Source organism: Callithrix jacchus, chromosome 2 (assembly GCF_049354715.1).
Source record: "Callithrix jacchus isolate 240 chromosome 2, calJac240_pri, whole genome shotgun sequence".
Lineage (NCBI taxonomy): Eukaryota > Metazoa > Chordata > Mammalia > Primates > Cebidae > Callithrix > Callithrix jacchus.
The window spans coordinates 205422830-205446427 of record NC_133503.1 but is presented as its reverse complement, the minus strand read 5'-3'; the positions used below and the strand labels follow the sequence as shown (position 1 = coordinate 205446427).

Here is a 23598-nt window from a genome sequence, read left to right as displayed (position 1 = left end):
TTATTTTTCTGTGTGATTCCATTATGGCTGGAACATAATCTGTATGATTTTAATTCTTTTAAATTTGTCAAGGTTTGCTTTATGGTCCAGCATCGGGGCTATATTGTTGAATGCTCCAGGTGCACTTGAATGTGCATTCTGTTGTTGAGTGTTATGTGACTATATAAATATCAACTAGATCCTGTTGGTTGATGGCATTGTTCAATTCTTCTGTATCCTTGCTGATTTTCTGTCTAGCAACTCAATTACTGAGAGAGGGGTCTTGAACCCTTCGCTATAATTGTAGATTTGTCTATTTCTTTTTTCACTTTATGTGTTTTGAAGCTCTGTTATTTGTTGAATTACATATCTGGAATTTTTATATCTTCTTAATGAACTGACCCTTTTAATATATGTATTCTAACTTTTTTTTTTTTTGAGTCAGACTTTTGCTCTTGTTGCCCAGGCTGGAGTGCAGTGGCATGAACTGGACTCACTGCAACCTCTGCCTCCTGGGTTCACATGATTCTCCTGCCTCAACCTCCCTCGTAGCTAGGATTACAGGCACCCTGCTACCACATCCAGCTAATTTTTGTATTTTTAGTAGAGACAGGGTTTCACCATGTTGTCCAAGCTGCTCCCAAACTCCTGACCTCAGGTGATCCACCCGCCTCAGCCTCCCAAAGTGCTGGGATTACTGGCGTGAGCCACGGCGACCAGCCCTTGTTCCTGCTTTATTCCTGGTAATTTTGTTGAGACATCCGTCTTGTTTGACATGAGTAGCTACTGCCACTTTCCTTTGGCTGGTTTTTGCAGAGCATATCTTTTGCTATCCATTTACTTTGAACTTTTAACCTACTTGTATTTTATATTTGAAATTAGTTTCTTGGTTCATTATTTTTATTCACCTGGCTAATCACTGCTGTCTTGTAGTAGTGTTTTAGGCCGTTTACATTTAATCTAACTGTTAAATATTAGGACTTAGTGCACCATTTTATTTTTTAATTGTTTCCTGTGCTTTTTCCTCTGTTTCCCTTTTCCCGCCTCCTGTGACTTAGTCAAATATTTTTAGTATCCCATTTTGATTTACCTGTTAGGTTTTGATGTTCATGTCCTTGTCTGGTTTTCACAGTGGTGGCTGCACACATCACAGTATGTATATGATTCAGCACAGTTTACTTTTACAGACACTTTACCACTTCTGAGCGAGATGTCGAAACCTTACCACCATGTAGGTCTCTATCCTCTCCCCTTTACACTTTAGTTGTCTTAAGCATTTCCTTTGCATACCTTGAGAACCATATTAATCATATGAGTTTTAAAACTACCTAGCCTTTTAAATAACTCAGGAGGAGACATATTTATCTGCATGCTTACCTGCTCGGTTATTTTTTCTTCATTCCACCATGTTTCAGGTTTCTTTGGTCTTTATGTTTGAAGAACTTTCTTCAGCGATTGTGTTAGGGCAGGTTGGCTTGTGACCGGTTCTCTTAGTTTTTCTTTATAGTTTTATAGTTTTCATCTGTCATCTCCATTCTGCTATTAAACTGCTCTTGCAATTTTTTTGTTATTGTATTTTTCTTTGAAATTTATATTTTTCTTCTTTATATCTTCTGTTTCTTTGCTAAGACTTTTTTTTTTTAATTTTTGAATTTTTTAATAGAGACAGGGTTTCACCATGTTATCCAGGTTGGTCTGGAACTCCTGGCCTCAAGTGATCCCCCTGCTTCTGCCTCCCAAAGTGCTGGGATTACAGGTGTGAGCCACAGTGTCTGGCTGTGAGCGTCTTCTTCTTCTTCCTCTTCTTCTTCTGCTTATTCTTCTTTCTTCTTCTTTTTGGAGACAGGGTCTCGTCTCACTTTGTTGCCCAGGCTGGAGTGCAGTGGTGCAATCTCGGCTCACTGCAACCTCCACCTCCTGGGTTCAAATGATTCTCCTGCCTCAGCCTCCCAAGTAGCTGGGATTACAGGCGTGTGCCAACATGCCCAGCTAATTTTTGTATTTTTAGTAGAGGCGGGGTCTTGCCATGTTGGCCAGACTGGTCTCAAACTCTTGGCCTCAATTGATCCACCCTCCTTGGCCTCCCAAAGTGCTGGGAATTCAGGCGTGAGCCACTGAGCTTGGCAGTGAGCTTCTACTTCTTGCAGAATGCCTCTGTCACACTCTGTCACTAGGAAACCTAGTCCACGAGTGCTGTGACACATTCCTGAAGTCGTGAGTGGGGTGGAGACAGGAGGAGGATGTTTATTCAAAGTGTCTTAAGGTTCAGCACTGACAGAGGCAAAACCCAACTCACTCTCAGTTTTGTTTGGCTCCCCTGACAATTGGGTTTCCATAATCTGGTTGGCTCAGAGACACCATCATGTGTGGTATATTCACAAATGCAGACAAAGGAAATTCTAGAAAGCCAGGGGTGAAAAAAATCTCTCCTTTCTCAGACACTTCTGTGACATCTATGTGGACTAAGGGGAGAACAGAAGTTTCTCTGGGCCTTGGCATCTTGGGATCCCTTCTCTCATTTTCTAAAAACGGTTTCTCTCGCCAGGCTAAGGAGGTGGTGGGGCGGAGGTCTCCCTCCCCTGCCCACCTCAGGCAGTTCTAGGGAGATAGAGGTTTCACCACTTGGCCACTAGTCTCAATCGGAAGGCTCCTTTTCCTGGGGCCATGCAATGTTCTGGAACCACAGGCCCCTCAGCCCCCCATGGGAGCACAGAGGGGCAGGCTGTGCTTGGGCTTCTCACCCACAGCCACTTTTTTGGCCCGACTCTCAGGCAAGCCCTCATCACCATCAGGGTCTTACGGGCAGTCTAGACTTGCCAGCCCAGTCCTTGAACTTGGAGAGGGAGGTGGGGCTTGGAAATGTCTTGTCCCCAGGGCACCCTGACCTTGGAGCTGAGTCCCGTGCCCACAGCTGGGTTCAGTTTGCAGGCACCGCTGTGGCACTGTTTGCTAGTGGGAATGGAGAGGCCTCACTGGCCTTCTTTGCCTTTTTCTTCTTTTTGGTTCCAAGTGACACCTGGTCGCTGGTCGCTTGGGCACTTCTGCTTCTGGACCGTGGCCGTGCCGGTGGGGGTGGTGGCGACTGTCGCCACCTTCTTGGCTTTCTTTTTCAACGTCCTCTTCTTCTTTGCCTCCTCCTCCACCGTGCCAGCGCCGCGGATGGCTGACTCCTGCAGGATGTCCGACGCGGACACAGCCGCCTCCCGGCACCTCCGCCACTCCTTTTTACTGTCCTCACTGCTGGAGCTGGAGGGTGGGCGCTTTCGGTGGGGTTGGGGCAACTTTTCCTTCTCACGGCCTCGAGGGACAGACGTGAAGAAAAGGCGGAAACCATCATCCTCTGAAGCCGCGTTGTACCTGAGCTTTTGTTGGCTCCTTTGCTGCTTCTGAGACGGCAATGAGGCTGTCCAGGAGGGCTCCCAGCTTCTTGGCTACGTGGGCTCGGAATTCGGGGGTGGTCTGAAGCTCGCTGCCGTCTTGCTCCTGCTCATCCACCTTAGGCCTGAGGCTCGGTTATTTGCAGCACCTGGGTTTTCCCAGAACATCTTTGGCTGCTGTGCGGCGCGAGACTGTTGGGGTAAAGGCAGGAACACGGAGTCTGCTGCAATAATTGAGCTGCTGAGAAGTGTGGACTCCAGAGAGACACTTTCAACATGGAGTCAATAGGGTTCCCTGATGGACGGCTCTTGGCCTCACTGCCCCGTGCGGCCGTCGCTCCAGGCCCCGGGCCGGCATTACCGCCTCGCGGTACCGCGCGAGCTCCTCCGCGTCCCTGCTTCTGCTACTGCTTCCCGAATAGCTCATGGTGCCGATGGGCGCCGCCATCTTGCTACCACCGCTAAGACTGTTTTCTTTTTTGTCTCAAGTGTTTGTAATTGCACGCCGAAGTATTTTTATGACAGTCACTTTAAAGTCCTTGTTAGACTTGACTTCTGTGTCCTCTCTTGGTGATATCTGTTGACTGACTGTTTTCTCATTCAAATTGCCATTTTTCTGGTTCTTGGTCATTTTTTTAAATCGTATTGTGGACACACTGGGTATGACGTCATGAGACTGCTTCCTGTTTAAATCCCGTTACTTGAGATGACTCCTCACTCTAGCCTGCTGGGTGCTGCCTCTTTGCCTGGTCGGTCGTGGAGCTCCTGCTTCATCCATGGCCTCTGGTGGACCCTGCCGGCTGGGAGGGTGAAGGGCAGCACGTGGTTCCAGCCAGGCCAGGACAGTGGTCAGGGTCCATTCTCAGACTGGTGCTTGCTGCCGCACAAGGCCAGGTGGATGAAGGGTGTATGTGTGGGTGGCGTGGGGCGGGGGAGGCTTGGATGCAGGAGGGTGTGTGTGTGTGTGTGTGTGTGTGGTTTGTCACATGGACGAGGTGTGTGTGTGTGTGTATGGTTTGGTTGCAATAGGGGGTGGGTGTGTGGTTTGGTCACAGCAGGGCTGATGTGAACAAGGCCAGGTGGACGAGGTGTGTGTGTGTGTGTGTGTGTGTGTGGTTTGGTCACAGTAGGACTGATGATGTGAAGGGGCCTATGAGGCCCCTCCTGGTCCTCTGACCATCGAGGGCAGGCTGAGGGTTTTTGGTCCGTTGGTGTATCTGGGATGCTAGCTTGTGTGGCAGCCAGAGTGGGATGTGTAGTAGACCAGCATGAACAAAACCCCAGAGCCAACCCAGGGACTCAGTGCTGGGTTATTTCTCGAGTGCTGAGGTCCCTGGCTGGTTGGCCATCTCTTCCCACCTTTCAGTCTTCCAGTGCTTGTTTTGTATATTTTCCTGCAGGGTGGTGGGTCTAATATGTGAGAGGAGTAGGGTGGGATATATCTCCTCCATCTTGCCTGGAATTGGAAGAGCTCCAACCCAATTTTAAACTTAATCAAAACATATTCTGGCCGGGCGCAGTGGCTCACGCCTCTAGTCCCTGTACTTTGGGAGGTCAAGGCAGATGGATCACTTTAGGTCAGGAGTTCAAGACCAGCCCGAGCAACAGGGTGAAAGCTGGTCTCTACTAAAAATACAAAAATTAGCTGAATATGGTGGCAGGCACCTATAATCCCAGCTACTCAGGAGGCTGAGACAGGAGAATCACTTGTACCCGGATGGTGGAGGTTGTGGTGAGCTGAGATCAAACCACTGCATTCCAGCCTGGGCAACAGAGTGAGACTCTGTCTCCAAAAAAAAACACCAAAAAAACATATTTTAACATTTAAATTTTCCTGGGAAAGTATTGATGTATTCAGATCTAAACTGTCCTTTTGGCTGTGGAAACTTTCATCTTGTAGTTGACGTTGCTCTGATGGCTGCTTATGGGGTGCGTGTTGCAGAGGCAGGCATGGTGCACAGAGCTCGCACGGTCCCACCGAGGCGTTGGGGGAGGACAGAGCAGACAGGTTACCCGGCTGGTGGTTTCAGATGGTGATGGCTGCGAGGGGTGACGGAATTGAGCAGCCAGAGTGGAAGCGGGAGATGAATTAGTTCCTGGTGAGAGGAGAGACAGTAAAGGTGGCAGGAAGGGCATGGGCCTGGAGGTGCTGTGGACATAGCACAAGCTGAAACCCCCGTACGGTCCCTGCTCCTCAGTGCTGACATTGCAACTCCGAATGAGTCGCACTGGGTTTCTCGGTGCCTCTTTCAGATGATGAGGGTCCTATATTTAAGAAAAGTTGGAAATACAGAAATGTGTAAGGGGGATCATAGAGGGATTTATTCCACAGTAGGACACATGCATTAATGTTTGTCTTTCAGTCTTTTTTTTTTTTTTTTGAGAGAAGGAAAGAAAAAAAAAGGAGTGAAGGAGAGGAAGAAAGAGGAAGAAAAAGAGGGAGAGAGAATGGAAATGTTGCTTTATTCTAAAAAATGGGTATTAATAATGGCCAATCAATATTTCATTTAAACCTATGAGTAGGTGTGATGTGGTATTGACAAGAGTGTATACTTTGTGTATTTAAAGTGGAGAGCTCTATAAATATTTATTAAGTTTACTTGTTCCGGATCTGAGTTCGAGTCCTTGATATCCTTATTAATTTTCTGTCTCATTGAGTCTAAGTCTCTATGTATCTGGGTGTTAGGATCGTTAGCTCTTATTGTTGCACTGATCCTTTTACCACTATATCTTTGTTGCTTTAAAATCTATTTTATCCGATGCGAGAATTGCAACTCCTGCTTTTTATTTATTTATTTTTGCTCTCCATTTGGTTGGTAAATCTTTCTCCATCCCTTTGTTTTGAGTCTTTGTGTATCCTTGCATGTGAAATGGGTCTGGATGTAGCATACCGTTGGGTTTTGGCTCTATCTTTTGATTGGGGGATTTAGTTGATAAATTTAGGGTTACTGCCATTTGATGTTAACTGGCTGTTTTATCCATTCGTTGATGTAAAGTCTTCTTTATGTTGATGCTCTTCACTTTTTGGTATATTTTTAGAAAGGCTAATACTGGTTGTTCCTTTCTATGTATAATGCTTCTTTCAGAAGCTCTTGTAAAGCAGGCCTGGTGGTAATAAAATCTCTGAGTACTTGCTTGTTCATAAAAGATTTTATTTTTCCTTCAATTGTGAAGCTTAGTTTGGCTGGATATGAAATTCTGGGCTGAAAGTTCTTTTCTTTAAGGATGTTGAATATTGGCCCCCACTCTCTTCTGGCTTGTAGAGTTTCTGCTGAGAGATCTGCTGTAAGTCTGATAGGCTTCCCTTTGTGGGTAACCTGACCTTTCTCTCTGGCTGCCCTTAGTATTTTCTCCTTCGTTTCAGCCCTGGTGAATCTAACGATTATGTGCCTTGGGGTTGCTCTTCTTGAGGAATATCTTTGTGATGTTCTCTGTATTACCTGGGGTTGAATATTGTCTTGCTTTGCTAGGTTAGGAAAATTTTCCTGAATAGTATCCTGAAGAATATTTTCCAGCTTGGATTCATTCTCTCTGTCACATTGAGGTACACCTATCAAACATAAATTTGGTCTTTTCACATAGTCCCACATTTCTTGGAGACTTTGCTCATTCCTTTTTATCCTTTTGTCTCTAATCTTGTCTTCTCGTTTTATTTCATTAAGTTGGACTTTGACCTCTGATATCCTTTCTTCTGCTTGAACAATTCGAGTGTTTAAATCTGTGCATACTTCTCGGAGTTCCTGTATTGTGTTCTTCAGTTCCATTAATTCACTTATATTCCTCTCTAAGTTGTCTATTCTCATTAGGATTTCCTCAAACCTTTTTTCAAAGTTCTTAGTTTCTTTACATTGGGCTACAACATGTTCTTTTAACTCACAGAAGTTTCTTATTATCCATCTTCTGAAGCCTGATTCTGTTAATGGGATGCACTCGTTCTCCATCAATTCTTGTTCCCTTGTTGATGAGGAACTGTGATCCTCTTTAGAGGGAGAGGCGTTCTGATTTTGAGTATTCTCAACCTTTTTACGCTGGTTTCTTCCCATCATTGTAAATTTATTCACCTGTTGTCTTTGTAATCACCAACTTTCAAATTAGGTCTCTGAGTGGACGTCCAAGTTGTTAATTCCCAGGGCCGAAATATGAGCAACCCACTCACTGCACTGGCCAAAACAGCTGCGTTAAGACTGATGGTGCTTTTCTGTCCAGGAATCTCCAGTCTGGCTTCCTTTTTGAGTCCGTAATAGGCGACTCTGCCTTCCTGGAACTCCAAACGTCGGTCAGAAGGGGAACCAGTCCCGTTTACTCTGCACCAAGAGCTGCTGCGCCAAGGTGCCGGCAAAACCGCTGCACCGGCCACAAGAGTCACGCTGGTGACCCGTGGGGCTCCTCCACTGGGAATCTTCTGCTCCATGAGCAACAAAAATTTGTCTGAAAGTGTGGCGTCCTCTAATTCTCTGCGCTTTCACTGGCGCTGCAATCCCGAGATGTTAGCGATCAGCCATCTTGGATTGTTCTCTCAGTCTTTCAGTCTTTTTACATGCATTGTTAGAGGAAGAAATGTATTGAATGACCCTTGTCAGGCACAGTGAGGAAGGCTTTGTTCAGAACCATCGATGCGGGCCTCAGGCCACTGTGCTGGGATTTTGCAGTGGGGGAAGAGAGCTGGAGCTCAGCTGCAAGTGCGACCGGGGCCAAGGGGAGTTTATAGCTGAGGATCAGGGTAGGGCAGTGGATGGAAATGACTGAGAGCAAACATGAGGAGCCAGGGGGATTGTAGCTAAACCGACCCAACGGGGCTGTTGCAAAAGACAGGCTGGGGGACCCAGCATCACCTGTGGGACCTGGGGGATGAGAAACCTGATCAGATATTGAGGGTGGGGGTTCTGGCTGTGCTGGACTGGACTTTACAAGGAAGGGACAGACGGCCTAGGAGAAGATTCAGGAGCTGGAGTAGGGTTTAGACAAACCAGGACTGTGTCAGTATCTACTGTTTTCCAAACACCAAGAACCTCACTTTTATTGTAATCATTGTTTTCAAAAGAAAAGATTAAAGTCTCATAATTTTTTGTATTCTTAGCCGAGCTTCGGTCATTGTCTATTCCTGGAACTTACCAAGAGAAGATCACCCACCTGGGACATTCTCTGATGAGTTTAACAGGTCTGAAATCTCTCGATCTCTCACGCAACTCCTTGGTTAGTCTGGAGGTGAGTTTTAGGTCTCTTTCCAAAAAGAAAATTCAATGCTATCTAAATCAGTGGAAAGTACATTTATAGTGGAAACGGGGTCTGTCTTGTAACTGTGTACTTAAACCTGTAAACTGGACTCTGTGTTGTGTTTTATTGTGTTTGCTGTGGGCTAGATTTCATACACATCACGTTACATTGTGTTGTAGCCCTCTGCTGACGATGGTTATATCTTTAAAGGAAATGAAATGAGACCCCACAGACTTACTGAGTGGCAACACAGTGGGTCTGGGGCTGCTGCTGGGCCCCTGGCGGGGTCGCCGTAGTGGGAGATGCCTAGGTGATAGAGAGGGAGAGCTGTGCACACCCTGCCTGTGGCCTGATTGGCCCCGACAGGACTGTGGGATTGCCTGCCCTGAGCATGGGGCTTGAACATTATGGAGGCTGTGTCTGGCACCAGCTCGGGAGTCTGCTCCAAGTCAGACGTGGGCCCAGCCAGGCTGCACCCAGTGCTGCCTCATCGTTCCCCTCAGGCCTCAGCTTTCTCATCTGCGAAGTGGGGCCCTGAGGGTTCTCACCCTGTAGGGCGGCGTGTGGATTAAGTGACACTGTGTGTGTGAATCACTCAGTGTGGTGCACACGGAGGCCTCAGTAGGTACCAGCTGTGCCCAGTCGCGTCATCTCACCGCATGGGACCCAGAGAACTTCACAAATGAGAGCATGTCTCATTTTTCTACTTTTCCTGGTAACACATGTGTTTATTGCAAACGTGTTGGTTAAGTCGGTTGGTTTAAAGTGTGAACGAATTCAGTGTCTTCCTGTTCACAGGGTATTCAGTACCTGACCGCGCTGGAGAGTCTCAATCTCTACTACAACTGCATCTCGTCACTGGCAGAAGTGTTTCGGCTCCACTCCCTGACCGAGCTTGTGGACGTGGACTTGCGGCTGAACCCCGTGGTGAAGGCCGAGGCTGACTACCGCCTTTTTGTTGTGCACCTGCTCCCCAGGCTCCGGCAGCTGGGTAGGCGTCAGGCGGGGCCTCGCTCGTGCTCTTGCCCCCATGGGAGTGGTAGTGGTGTCTGTGTTCTCAACGTCACACACTTGATTCCTTCTGGAACAGGGAGTTGATTTTCTACACTGATGCCTTGAGTCCCTGCAGATGCACAGCTCCAGTGGCCTTATGTCTGTACAGGACGGGGCTGGGAGGAGAGCGGCCTGGGCGGGTGCAGGGCCGTGGCTGTTGGAGTGCAGCCCTGGGCCAGGCTACTCTGTCCTTTTCCGGCACTCCTTGGTGTGGCTGTTGGATGTGAGCACGTCCCTGAACATCTTCCGTCCTGTCCTCGCCTAGCTACTGGGCATCATCTCAGGCACAGCTAAACAGCAGGGCGCAGGCTGGTTGTCCCCACTTGGAAGCACACAGGATAGGCAGCTCTTTGTCCTCCACACCCTGCCACGGGGACAGGGTCAGGAGGGGATGAGGTGCAGTAACCTTCAGGTCACGATCCTGAAAGAGAAGGTTTCCGTGGCAGTCCTGTAGACCCTCAGCTGTGCCCAGTAGGGAGGGTCCCTGGGTTGGAGCAGCCGCAGGTCACCTTCCCACCGGTCTCCTGCCTCTTCGGAGGTGTGGTCTCTGTGAGCACCTGGCGGTGTCTCTGCTGAGTCGCAGATCCAGTAGAGAGAGCTGGGTCCTCAACCCAGGAGCACACTGACCAGAGTCTGTGGGGGAAGGAGAGGGTGCGGGCCTCTTACCTCAGCCCTCCTGTGTGAACTGGGGGGATACGAAGTCTGTGTTGACCTGTGGTGGGGAGACCCGAGTTAATATGCCCAGCATGGCCATTCACTGGCTGTTTCTGTTGTTAGGGTCAGACGTATCATGCACCGCTGTTCAAAACCTGCGCCTCCTTCTGAACCTAGGACATTATCAAAACAGAATCAGAGTCCCGACTATTTTGTTAGAACAAAAGACCAGCAGAATCAACAGGACAGACCCTTTCCCCACTGTGAGTGCCCTGAACAAGATGCTTCCACGGCTGTGAGGAGCAGTTGGTTCTTTCAGAGGATTGAGGTTGATATGTCAGTTTCAGGCAAATAGCAGCTGCAGGAGGCCCTGCAGTGCCAGCACATCGGTGGTGATGTGGTAATTTGGAAAGAATTTCATTCGGGTGACAGGAAGGAGCACACAGTCATGGTGGTCCCCAGGATGCTAATTGCCATAACTGGGAAACTCCTAGGAGGCCCCTCCTCCCTGGACAGGGTGCTGGGCCTCTCCTGCCCTCAGCCAGGCCTGCACCCTGGGGTCAGGGCACCAGCCCCGGAGCACCCTCTGCCCCAGCGGCCACGGAGCACCAGGCCACAGGCACAGATGCCCAGATCCAGTGTGGTCGCTCCAGCCCCCTGTGCCCCATGGGTGGTTTCGGGGGAAAAGGCTGAACGGCAGAGGTGTCAGGGAGCTGGTGGGCTCTCGAGAGCTGATTTTGCTATTCAGCTGAGTTGCCCTGAGCAGCCTCCCCGACCCTCTCCATCGGAAGGGATGCAGCTCTTTCTGCCTGGGTGTCCTGCCTGGGCCCAGCCCTGGGCTACCCCGGTGGCTGTAGCAGAGGGACAGGTGTCCCATGTGGAGGGGACATGGGTTCACGTGGCCCCAGATGGCAGCCTTGCAGCCTATCCTGGCTGGTGGCCACCGGACAGGCAACCTGGGGGTTGACCACGGGACAGTCACCCTGGGGGTTGACTACAGGACTGGGCATCCCCGGGGTTGACTGTAGGACCAGATGTCCAGGTACCCTGCAAGTCAATGTGCTTTCTGAGGCATCTGGCCGGTGTGGGTAGACGTGGCCCCAGGCGTGGCCTGCAGCGTGCTCTGCTGTGAGTGCCCTGAGCGCTCCACTGAGTGGATGGGGGCTGGTGTCCCGTGGGCTTCCCCACGTCTGTCACACAGCTGAGCGTGTCCTATATGGGTAACCCGCCTTCTGGGCATCAAGGAAGGAGAGCTAAGCAGATCCCCAGCACAGTTAGTGCCTAAAGAATATCTTATAGTGTTACTGCTCAGTTATTTTCTCTATATAATTCTGTATATATAATAATGTATTAGTTTATAGTCGGAACAATTAGAGCCTGAAGATTATCTTGTAGTGTTACTGCTCAGTTATTTTCTCCATATAATCCTGTATATATAATAATGTATTAGTTTATAGTCGGAACAATTAGAGCCTGAAGATTATCTTGTAGTGTTATCTCTCAGTTATTTTCTCCACATAATCCTGTATATATAATAATGTATTAGTTTATAGTTGGTACAATTAGAGCCTGAAGATTATCTTGTAGTGTTACTGCTCAGTTATTTTCTCCATATAATCCTGTATATATAATCATATGTTGGTTTATAGTCAGAATAATTAGTGCCTGAAGAATATCTTAGTATGCAGTTATTTCATTTTTTACTTGTGTATAATTATATCTCAGTTTATAGTCGGGGGAATGTCTAGAGCAGACGGTGCAGAGCATGAATTAAGGGAAGAACAGTTATACCAGGACAATCTTTGGCCCAGGTGGTAGTGCCTCTTCCTGAAAGGGCATCCCTACATGGCAGGCCGGCCCAGGTGGCAGCGTTGAGTATCGTAAAGATACCCGCTGTACGGCAGGCTTGGAGCAAGGGTCACTGCTGTAAGGGAGTCGCAGTTCCTTGCGTCCAGTTCCTGTGAAAAGCTGGCCTCTGGCCGGCGATCCCGGGACCTTCCTTGGTATAATCGTGCCTTGGTGGCTGTATGACCTGTCAGCTTGCTGCTGCTGTGCTGACTCAGCAGCATCCTGCAGAAATCACTGGGAGCTGCCAGCAGGGGGCGGCAGACACCCGGTGAGCTCTGTGGCTGCTGTGCTGACTCAGCAGCCTCCGCAGACATCCTTAGAAGTAGCCTGCCCCCAGGTAAGAGATGTTGCTCACTGCCCCCTCCTGACTGCACACCGCCCACCTCCTGGGTGACCTGATGGGGGTGGGCCCCGTGCTTATCGCTCACGTGAATGTTGACCCTATCACTATCCTTTAGATGACCTCACTCACGACCCTGCCCCCTAACCTATACCCAATAAGTAGAGACGCTTCTGGGCGTTCAGGGCCTCACCTGTCTCTGCTGGTAGGTGGTGTGGCCCCCTGAGCCCAGCTGCGCTTTCTTTGTCCTTCTGTGTCCTGTCTCTTTATTTCTTGGATCCTGTGCCTCAGCACAGCGATAGGTGACACCCCACAGCCCTGTAGGGTTGGACCTTACAGGGGGCATGTCTCTGGGCTCACAGGGTCTCCTGGGGGCGTCCTGTGTGCAGGGTGGAAAGGGCCTCAGGCCGCAGCGGCCTTGCACTTGGCATTTTTATGTGATTTTCAGAACTCCTCTGTTTTTCTGCTTTGAAAATTATATTGTGCTATCACTTGCTCATGTCTGACTGTAATTATATAGTTCTCAGGGTATGCTGTAGGCTAAATGGAGGCAGTGTGGGAACTCATCACAGAATTAATGTCACGAATGCAGATTAAAATGTGTTACAAGTTCCAAAGCACCAGTGTTGAAGGCCTGAGGACCTTCTTATCTTCAGGGATTCATGCAAGGAAGCTCCAGGAGTTCTTGGGTGGAAGCTTCATGGCCCTGGGCACCCATGGCCATGAGGTCCAGCCCTAAGCACAGACCCAAAAGGCCCCTGAATGTAGCCCTCACGGCCCGGGCAGGTTCCTTTCCATGGAAGGTCCTCTGTTGCCTGAGTGTGACTTGAGAATCCCACCCTGCACCCACTGTACACATTGGAGAAAGGGTGTGCGTGCGTGTGTGAGCCTGGTCCATGTGCAGCTGCGCCTGTGAGCAGCAGTGAGCTCTGAGGAACAGGTGGCTCTCGGCACCACGCTGGGCATCTCCAGGAAGCCCAGCTTTCCTGTAGTAGTCAGCCCACGCAGGGCCACCCCTGAGGGATAGACACCCTGCCCTGTGCAGATGCTCCAGGGTGGACACGGCCACCTGCCACCCGCGCAGTCCTCTGTGGCCTTTTCTCCTAGATGATCGCCCCGTGAGAGCAAGCGAGCGGAAGGCTTCCCAGCTGCATTTTGAATCAGAGGACTCATTGGACTCAAAGGAGAGCATCCCAGCTGCTTTGAAAGTGGGCAGGTATGAACAGAAGTGCTCGGATGCCCAGAGTGTTTGGAACTGGCCTGCTGCCAGGAGGATTGACTGTGAGTCATGTGCTGTGGGTGCCAGTCGCTGTCCAGAGGATTGACTGTGAGTCACGTGCTGTGGGTGCCAGTTGCTGTCAGGAGGATTGACTGTGAGTCGTGTGCTGTGGGTGCCAGTCGCTGTCCGGAGGATTGACTGTGAGTCGCGTGCTGTGGGTGCTAGTCGCTGTCCGGAGGATTGACTGAGTCACGTGCTGTGGGTGCCAGTCGCTGTCTGGAGGATTGACTGTGAGTCACGTGCTGTGGGTACCAGTCGCTGTCCGGAGGATTGACTGTGAGTCACGTGCTGTGGGTGCCAGTTGCTGTCAGAAGGATTGATTGTGCGTCGTGTGCTGTGGGTACCAGTCTCTGTCCGGAGGATTAACTGTGTTTTGTGTGCTGTGGGTGCCAGTCTCCGTCCGGAGGATTGACTGTGCGTTGTGTGCTGTGGGTGCCAGTTGCTGTCAGGAGGACTGACTGTGCGTCATGTGCTGTGGGTGCCAGTTGCTGTCAGGAGGACTGACTGTGCATCATGTGCTGTGGGTGCCAGTTGCTGTCAGGAGGACTGACTGTGCATCATGTGCTGTGGGTGCCAGTTGCTGTCAGGAGGACTGACTGTGCGTCATGTGCTGTGGGTGCCAGTTGCTGTCAGGAGGACTGACTGTGCGTCATGTGCTGTGGGTGCCAGTTGCTCTCCAACAGCAGGTTCCAGGAGGGAGGAAAGCAGAGCCAGGCCCGCAGGCAGGGACTCTGTGGATGGTGGGATGGGACCTCTCTCCTTTTCTCAGTACTTCCTAGAAGTCATTTTAATATTGAAAGTGTTAAGGTAATATGTGTAAAAGCAGCCCGGCAAAGGGTTTGTCATGTCCATCTTCCCAGGGCTGGCATCTCTCATGTCTGTGGTCGCCTCTGCTTCTAGCTTTCGTTTCAGTTACTTTCTCAGCTGCCCCTCCAAGCAAATCCCATTTCTGGCGGTGAGCACCTTCACCTGGACCCACCTGCCTGGAGAGAGGAGGACTCCTTCCTCCCCTGCCTTGCCAGGACAGTGCTGGGATGCGTCCTCCTGCGTCCCTCCCATGGCTGGTGCTGGTGAGGCTGCCTTGGTGGACCATGGGTGTGCATGTGAGCTGGGCCTGCCTCTGTGGACCATGGGCGTGCGTGTGAGCTGGGCCTGCCTCTGTGGACCATGGGTGTGCATGTGAGCCGGGCCTGCCTCGGTGGACCGTGGGCGTGCGTGTGAGGCTGCCTCGGTGGACCGTGGGTGTGTGTGAGCCGGGTCTGCCTCTGTGGACCATGGGTGTGCATGTGAACCGGGCCTGCCTCGGTGGACCGTGGGCATGTGTGTGAGCCTGCCTTGGTGGACCATGGGTGTGCGTGTGAGCCGGGCCTGCCTCGGTGGACCGTGGGCGTGCGTGTGAGCCGGGCCTGCCTCGGTGGACCATGGGTGTGCATGTGAACCGGGCCTACCTTGGTGGACTGTGGGCATGTGTGTGAGCCTGCCTCGGTGGACCATGGGTGTGCATGTGAACCAGGCCTACCTTGGTGGACTGTGGGCATGTGTGTGAGCCTGCCTCGGTGGACCATGGGTGTGCATGTGAACCAGGCCTACCTTGGTGGACCGTGGGCGTACGTGTGAGCCGGGCCTGCCTCGGTGGACCATGGGTGTGCATGTGAACCAGGCCTACCTTGGTGGACTGTGGGCATGTGTGTGAGCCTGCCTCGGTGGACCATGGGCGTGCGTGTGAGCCTGCCTGCTTCCCCTTGCAGCCCCAGCCCTGCTGCCTGCATGTCTGTGTTGCGTTGATAGCATCTCCCTGTACCCCCAAACCCTAGAGAGACTTCATGCTTTGTTTATGGGTTGATTCAAGGGGCGGAAATTCGTGAGCTCTGTCTACACTGCCGCGGGAAGTGGTTGGATTATGCGCTCGTTCTTGAGCACTGCTTTGTCTGAAGCTTTTAATCATTGTTTTTCTTGTGTAAGATGCCTTAGCTCATTTTAAATTCCTCTAGTGCAGGTGTCAGTGTCTTTTTATGTTTCTGGTTTTTGTGTTTTTTGAGTTGGATTATTGCTCTGCATCCCAGGCTGGAGTGCAGTGGCACAATCTTGCTTCACTGCAACCTCTACCTCCTGGGTTCAAGTGATTCTCCTGCCTCAGCCTCCTGAGTAGGATTACAGGTGCCCGCCACCTTGCCCAGCTAATTTTTGTAGTTTTTTAGTAGAGATGCTGTTTCGCCATGTTGGCCAGGCTGGTCTTGAACTCCTGACCTCAGGTGATTCATTCGCCTCAGCCTCCCAAAATGCTGGGATTACAGGTGTGAGCTACCGTGCCCAGCCATGTCAGCTTTTTTGGTGTGAATGTTTTGGGCCCTGCAGGCTGCATGACCTCTGTCCTAGCTTCTCAGCTCTGCCTTTGCAGGGTGGAGGCAGCCACTGGCAATACAGAAACCATGACAGTGCGCCCGTATGATGCCTGCCCACAGTGCTGGCAGGGCCAGATTTGACCCACAGCACAGGCAGGGCCAGAATTGACTCGTCTAATCTGGGTTGTCACGTTTGTGGGCACACAGTTGTTCAGAACATTCTTGTGTTTCCCTTTAATGGCTCGGATCTGTGGTGGTGATCCCCTTTCCTGTCTGGGATCTGTGGTGCTGATCCCTCTTTCCTGTCTCTGGGATCTGTGGTATTGATCCCCCTTTCCTGTCTGGGATCTGTGGTGCTGATCCCTCTTTCCTGTCTCTGGGATCTGTGGTATTGATCCCCCTTTCCTGTCTGGGATCTGTGGTGCTGATCCCTCTTTCCTGTCTCTGGGATCTGTGGTATTGATCCCCCTTTCCTGTCTCTGGCATCTGTGGTGGTGATCCCCCTTTCCTGTCTGGGATCTGTGGTGGTGATCCCCCTTTCCCATCTGGGATCTGTGGTGGCGATCCCCCTTTCCTGTCTGGGATCTGTGGTGGTGATCCCCCTTTCCTGTCTCTGGCATCTGTGGTGGTGATCCCCCTTTCCTGTCTGGGATCTGTGGTGGTGATCCCCCTTTCCTGTCTGGGATCTGTGGTGGTGATCCCCCTTTCCTGTCTCTGGCATCTGTGGTGGTGATCCCCCTTTCCTGTCTGGGATCTGTGGTGCTGATCCCCCTTTCCTGTCTCTGGCATCTGTGGTGCTGATCCCTCTTTCCTGTCTCTGGGATCTGTGGTATTGATCCCCCTTTCCTGTCTGGGATCTGTGGTGCTGATCCCTCTTTCCTGTCTCTGGGATCTGTGGTATTGATCCCCCTTTCCTGTCTGGGATCTGTGGTGCTGATCCCTCTTTCCTGTCTCTGGGATCTGTGGTATTGATCCCCCTTTCCTGTCTCTGGCATCTGTGGTGGTGATCCCCCTTTCCTGTCTGGGATCTGTGGTGGTGATCCCCCTTTCCCATCTGGGATCTGTGGTGGCGATCCCCCTTTCCTGTCTGGGATCTGTGGTGGTGATCCCCCTTTCCTGTCTCTGGCATCTGTGGTGGTGATCCCCCTTTCCTGTCTGGGATCTGTGGTGGTGATCCCCCTTTCCTGTCTGGGATCTGTGGTGGTGATCCCCCTTTCCTGTCTGGGATCTGTGGTATTGATCCCCCTTTCCTGTCTCTGGCATCTGCGGTGGTGATCCCCCTTTCCTGTCTGGGATCTGTGGTGGTGATCCCTCTTTCCTGTCTCTGGTATCTGTGGTGCTGATCCCTCTTTCCTGTCTCTGGGATCTGTGGTATTGATCCCCCTTTCCTGTCTCTGGCATCTGTGGTGGTGATCCCCCTTTCCTGTCTCTGGGATCTGTGGTATTGATCCCTCTTTCCCGTCTGGGATCTGTGGTGGCGATCTCTTTTTCCTTTCTGAGATTTGTGGTGCTGATCCCTCTTTCCTGTCTCTGGGATCTGTGGTGGTGATCCCCCTTTCCTGTCTGGGATCTGTAGTGGCGATCCCTCTTTCCTGTCTGGGATCTGTGGTGCTGATCCCTCTATCCTGTCTCTGGGATCTGTGGTATTGATCCCCCTTTCCTGTCTCTGGGATCTGTGGTGATCCCCCTTTCCCGTCTGGGATCTGTGGTGGCGATCCCCCTTTCCCATCTGGGATCTGTGGTGGCGATCCCCCTTTCCTGTCTGGGATCTGTGGTGGCGATCCCTCTTTCCCGTCTGGGATCTGTGGTGGTGATCCCCCTTTCCTGTCTGGGATCTGTGGTGCTGATCCCTCTTTCCTGTCTCTGGCATCTGTGGTGGTGATCCCCCTTTCCTGTCTGGGATCTGTGGTGCTGATCCCCCTTTCCTGTCTCTGGCATCTGTGGTGCTGATCCCTCTTTCCTGTCTCTGGGATCTGTGGTATTGATCCCCCTTTCCTGTCTGGGATCTGTGGTGCTGATCCCTCTTTCCTGTCTCTGGGATCTGTGGTATTGATCCCCCTTTCCTGTCTGGGATCTGTGGTGCTGATCCCTCTTTCCTGTCTCTGGGATCTGTGGTATTGATCCCCCTTTCCTGTCTGGGATCTGTGGTGCTGATCCCTCTTTCCTGTCTCTGGGATCTGTGGTATTGATCCCCCTTTCCTGTCTCTGGCATCTGTGGTGGTGATCCCTCTTTCCCGTCTGGGATCTGTGGTGGTGATCCCTCTTTCCCGTCTGGGATCTGTGGTAGTGATCCCTCTTTCCTGTCTCTGGGATCTGTGGTGATCCCTCTTTCCTGTCTGTTATTAGTTTTGTCTTCTGCCTTTTTCTTAGTTAACATTTCCTTTGCCTGTCATGTTGGCATTTCGAAAGTTAGGAATTTGGGAGCATTTTGGACTTCGGAGTTTTGGACTAGGGCTGCTAAACCTGTACTTGGAGCTCAGGCTGTCGTCTCTGTAGCTACCCTTGAGTGGGAGTGGGGAGTGGATTGAGCAGATTTGAGTCTCGCAGTGTCGGTCTGTCCTGAAAACTGGCTGTTTTCCTGCACAGTTGGTAGCTGGGTTCTGAGGTCCAAAAAAGTTCATTCTGATACCTTTTCCTATTTTTTATAAGTTGATATTTATGAAGGGCTAGAATTTGGAACTCTTTTCTCTGCCATGTTTTGCTGACATCACTCCAAATACATTTTTATTCTGATTTATGAGATTGTTTCAAATTTTTTCTCTCTTGTTATAATACATATGGGAATAAAGGCAGCACTTTTATTCAGCATGGTTGGAAATGTAGTCAAAAAAGCTTATTCGTGTCTTGCTTGGTTTCAGATTTACTTATATTAAAACTTTACAATGGTGTTTGATTGGTCTAAAAGTCACATACATCATAGAAACGGATGAAAGAAAGGGAGTGAGAGTCTCCCCCGTCCCCCATTCATGCTGCTGACCAGGGCGGTGGCAGCACGCAGGTGCGTGCCTTCCTGATTTCTCAGGGCACGTGCTGACACAGCACCGCTTCTCACTCTTCCTGCCGCACGCTGCTCTCAGCGTCTAGACAATGAGAACAGAATATGCTTCGTACTGAAGTGGCACAAAACAGGGTTAGTGACGGACATGCCCGCCACTTGTCTTTCTGGATGTCCAGAATCATCGTGTCCTGGCATCAAAGCATAGTCATGGATTTTCTCACTTGAGATGTCGACAGTTTCTGTCCTTGATCATCTCAAGGCTGATCGATCCCAGAGATTGGAGTTCGGGATGACATGGGTCAGTGTCTGTATTACACAGAGGTGACAGTGGATGCCCACTGAGCTGTGCTGAGTGTGGGGCGTCTGGGGGAACCCTGGAAGGAACTGTGCTGAGTGTGGGGTGTCTGCAGGAGTCTCAGGCGGGGGAGCTGTGCTGAGTGTGGTGTGTCTGGGGGAGCCCCTGGCCTGGGGGAGCTATGCTGAGTGTGGGGCTTCTAGGGGAGTCCCAGACATGGGGAGAACTGTGCTGTGAGTGGGGCATCTGGGGGAGTCCCAGGCCCGGGGGGAATTGTGCTGAGTGTGAGGCATCTGGGGGAGCCCCAGACACGGGGGAGCTGTGCTGAGTGTAGGGCATCTGGGGGAGCCCCAACTCTGGGACTCAGTTCCCCTGCTTTGCGTAGGCCCCGGGGAGTGGGACTGGCCTCAGTGGACCAGGCGTCCACAGATGAGCCACCTCACAAGGCCAGTGTTCCTGGTGGCTGCCCTTGGGTTTCTTTGCTGATACATCTCGTATTTTGCTGCGACATCTCGTAACTGCCTTTGTTGGAAACAAGGTCTGCTCTGAGCACACTCTCCTCGGTATAGAGAGTCGCCGGGGCGAGGTGGGGTGTATTCTGACAGCATGAAATAATTTCCCTGAACGGGAAAGTGGGCATTCGGAACGTTTACGTTTCTTGATCACATGTATCTCCTTGTGGATGTGATAGGAAAAGGGTAAGTTGAATTTTGACCTGCTAAGACATAGCAGAACAGAACCTTCCAGAACTTTAATTTTTGAGCCAGTCCTAGTGGGGTTGTGTGCAATGCTACATGACCCGGCTGTTGCTCACCAACTGTCCTGGTGGGTCCCTTGTCAGTGTCACTCTAGTGGGAGCAACAAGAGCTGCTGCCCCACAGTCTCACCAGAGTGCTCCCCTCAGAGACCTTGCGGGCAGTTTCCTTCTCGGGGTCTGCATGGGCTGGAGCAGAGGCTGGTTTGAGTGACGCTGATGAGTTTGCCTTTCCCTGCAGACCACACCACCCCAGAGCCAGGTGCACCGAGGCCTCAGCCAAGCAGAGCCTGGTCATGGACGCGGACGACGAGGCGGTCCTGAACCTCATTGCAGAGTGCGAGTGGGACCTCAGCAGGCCTCCCGGGAGCACGAGCTCCAGCCAGAAGGAGCGCAAGGCCTACTCTTGTGGTTCCCAAGGTGCGTTGCTCACCTGCCTGCCTGGAGGCCAATGGGGCCACCGGCCCTAGGATGTGGTTGTCACTGCCTTGGAGGGCACAGTTGCGCTTTTTATGGGACTTACCTGTGAGGGTGGGATCTTCCTGGTGTGTGTGTGCTTTCCAATGCCAGCCATTTGGACTGCAGAGTTACAGAAGGAAAACGTTACTGTATTTGAGTATAGTCATAGCGCGCGATGATTTAAGTTGTATCCTTCTGAGATCACGGGAAAAGGCAAACTGTCTAAAATAGTCCAGGAGCCTAGTGTCCTGTGGCTACCTGGCTGACATCAGTGGCAGCCGCCGGGGGCATTGCCTCTTAGCTTGTAGGAAACCCCAGTGCAGCTGCCATGTGTAGACATCCAGATCCCAACCTGGTGTCACAGGAACTCCATTGGGGGCATGAAGGCTTCACGTGCATCCTTCAGGGATGCCACCTTCCTCTCGGGGCACAAAGGCTTCACATGCATCACTCAGTGATACCACCTTCCACTTGGGCACAGAGGCTTCACATGCATCACTCGGCAATGCCACCTTCCACCCGGGGCATGGAGGCTTCACATGCATCACTCAGCAATGCCACCATCCACTCAAGCACGGAGGTTTCACATGCATCACTTAGCAATGCCACCTTCCACTCAGGCACGGAGGCTTCACATGCATCACTCAGCGATGCCACCTTCCACTCGGGACAGGGAGGCTTCACGTGCATCACTCAGCGATGCCACCTTCCACTCAGGACAGGGAGGCTTCATGTGCATCACTCAGTGATGCCACCTTCCACTCGGGCACAAAGGCTTCACGTGCATCACTCAGTGATGCCACCTTCCACTCGGGACAGGGAGGCTTCACGTGCATCACTCAGCGATGCCACCTTCCACTCGGGACAGGGAGGCTTCACGTGCATCACTCGGTGATGCCACCTTCCACTCGGACACAAAGGCTTCAGGTGCATTACTCAGCGATGTCACCTTCCACTCGGGACAGGGAGACTTCACGTACATCACTCAGCGATGCCACCTTCCACTCGAGCACGGCGGCTTCACATGCATCACTCAGCGATGCCACCTTCCACTCGGGGCACAGAGGTTTCACATGCATCACTCAGCGATGCCACCTTCCACTTGGGGCATGGAGGCTTAACATGCATCACTCAGCGATGCCACCTTCCACTCGGGCCAGGGAGACTTCATATACATCACTCAGCGATGTCACCTTCCACTCGAGCACGGAGGCTTCACATGCATCGCTCAGCGATGCCACCTTCCACTTGGGGCATGAAGGCTTCACATACATCACTCAGCGATGCCACCTTCCACTCGAGCACGGAGGCTTCACATGCATCACTCAGCGATGCCACCTTCCACTCGGGCACGGAGGCTTCACGTGCATCATTCAGCGATGCCACCTTCCACTCGGGGCATGGAGGCTTCATGCGCATCACTCAGCGATGCCACCTTCCACTTGGGGCACGGAGGCTTCACGTGCATCACTCAGCGATGCCACCTTCCACTTGGGGCACGGAGATTTCACATGCGTCACTCAGCGATGCCATCTTCCACTCTGGCACAAAGGCTTCACGTGCATCACTCAGCGATGCCACCTTCCACTTGGGGCATGGAGGCTTCACATGCATCACTCAGCAATGCCGCCTTCCAGGGGGAGTGTTGATAGGCTTAGCTTCATTGTTACACCTCCATTGTGATTTCCTGAGAGCTTTTCATGAAAACAGCAGGTTGATACCTGTGTTTGGGCTGAAATCCTAGATTAATCTGGCAAGGATGTCTGCCCTGGGGCAGCAGTGCCCAAGCCGCATGCATGCCAGCACTGGGCGCTGAGTCCTTTAATCCTATCTCTGGCGGGGGGGTGTGGTGTCTGTTTATGGCTGAAGACCACCGCTTGGAGATACTGGCTGTGTGTGCCTCTTCCTTTCTCTTCAGGTCTGCCCGGCTTTGTCCTAGGGTTGCTTCTCTTAGTATTGAGTCCTAAGAGATCTTGGTGTTTTGACACAAGCCCTGTCTCAGTCAGGCACAGGTGCTGTCAGTTTCCTCCCTTCCGTGGTTTGCCTTTTCATTTTCCAAGCAATGCTTTGAAAAGCACAAGTTTCAATTTCAATACAGTCTAGTTTATGAAGAGGTTTTTTTTGTCTTTGAGACGGTGTCTTGCTTTGTCACCCAGGCTGCAGGGTAGTGGCACCATCTCGGCTCACTGCATCCTCCGCCTCCCAAGTCAAGCAATTGTCTGGCTTCAGCCTCCTGAGTAGCTGGGATTACAGGAGCCCATGCCCAGCTAATTTTTGTATTTTTAGTAGAGGCAGGATTTCGCCATGTTGGCCAAGCTGGTCTTGAACTCCTGACCTCAGGTGGTCTGCCCACCTCAGCCTCCCAGAGTGCTGGGACTACAGGCGTGAGCCGCCACGCCCAGTCAGAGAGCACAAGTTTTAATTTCAGTCTAGTTCATGAGTTCTTTTATTTGATGGTCTGGGCTTTTGTGTGTCTGTAAAGGAATCTTTGTCCACCCCATGCTCAGGAAGATTTTCTCCCATGTGTCCTTACAGATGTCCCATGGTCTTAGTGTCTAGCTGTACAGTTCACTTTGTGGGGTGAGTTTTTGTGTGTTGTGAGTTAACAGGTCAAGATATCCCCTACATGTACAGCTGACCCTTTGTATCCATTGGTTTTGAATCTCCGGATTCAACCAACCATGGATCGAAACTATTTGGAAAAATTACAGAAATCCACCCCCACCCCCCACCCCCCCAAACAGCAATTAAAAAATAATACAGTATAACTATTTATACAACATTTATTTATTTTGTATTTTTGTAGAGATGGAGTCTTGCTATGTTGCCCAGCCTGGATTCAAACTTGTAGACTCAGGCGATCCTCCTGCCTCAGCCTCCTCGGGATCTTGGACTGCAGGCATGTGCTGCTGTGGCCAGCTACCGTAGCGTTTGTGCCGTGTTACGTGTCGTAAGTAGGGAGGGCCAACCACGGTGGCGTTTGTGCTGTGTTGTGTTTGGTAAGCA

At 51.3% G+C, this 23598-nt stretch overlaps 1 protein-coding gene and 1 pseudogene across 4 annotated transcripts in view; one reads left to right on the top strand and one right to left on the bottom strand.

Moving 5' to 3' along the window:
• Nucleotides 1–23598, top strand: part of CEP72 (centrosomal protein 72) — a 42968-nt gene that overhangs the window by 1904 nt on the left and 17466 nt on the right. For 3 of the 4 annotated variants that reach the window (XM_035291851.3, XM_035291847.3, XM_035291848.3), the window contains exons 2-6: nt 8434–8561; nt 9369–9561; nt 13573–13681; nt 20375–20553; nt 23399–23491. In XM_035291851.3, the coding sequence (XP_035147742.1) occupies nt 8434–8561; nt 9369–9561; nt 13573–13681; nt 20375–20553; nt 23399–23491 (702 nt within the window). The remainder of the gene's footprint in view (nt 1–8433; nt 8562–9368; nt 9562–13572; nt 13682–20374; nt 20554–23398; nt 23492–23598) is intronic. The other variant, XM_054252362.2, reaches the window with a different exon arrangement.
• On the bottom strand, nt 2764–3935 carry LOC103791705 (protein CUSTOS-like; annotated as a pseudogene).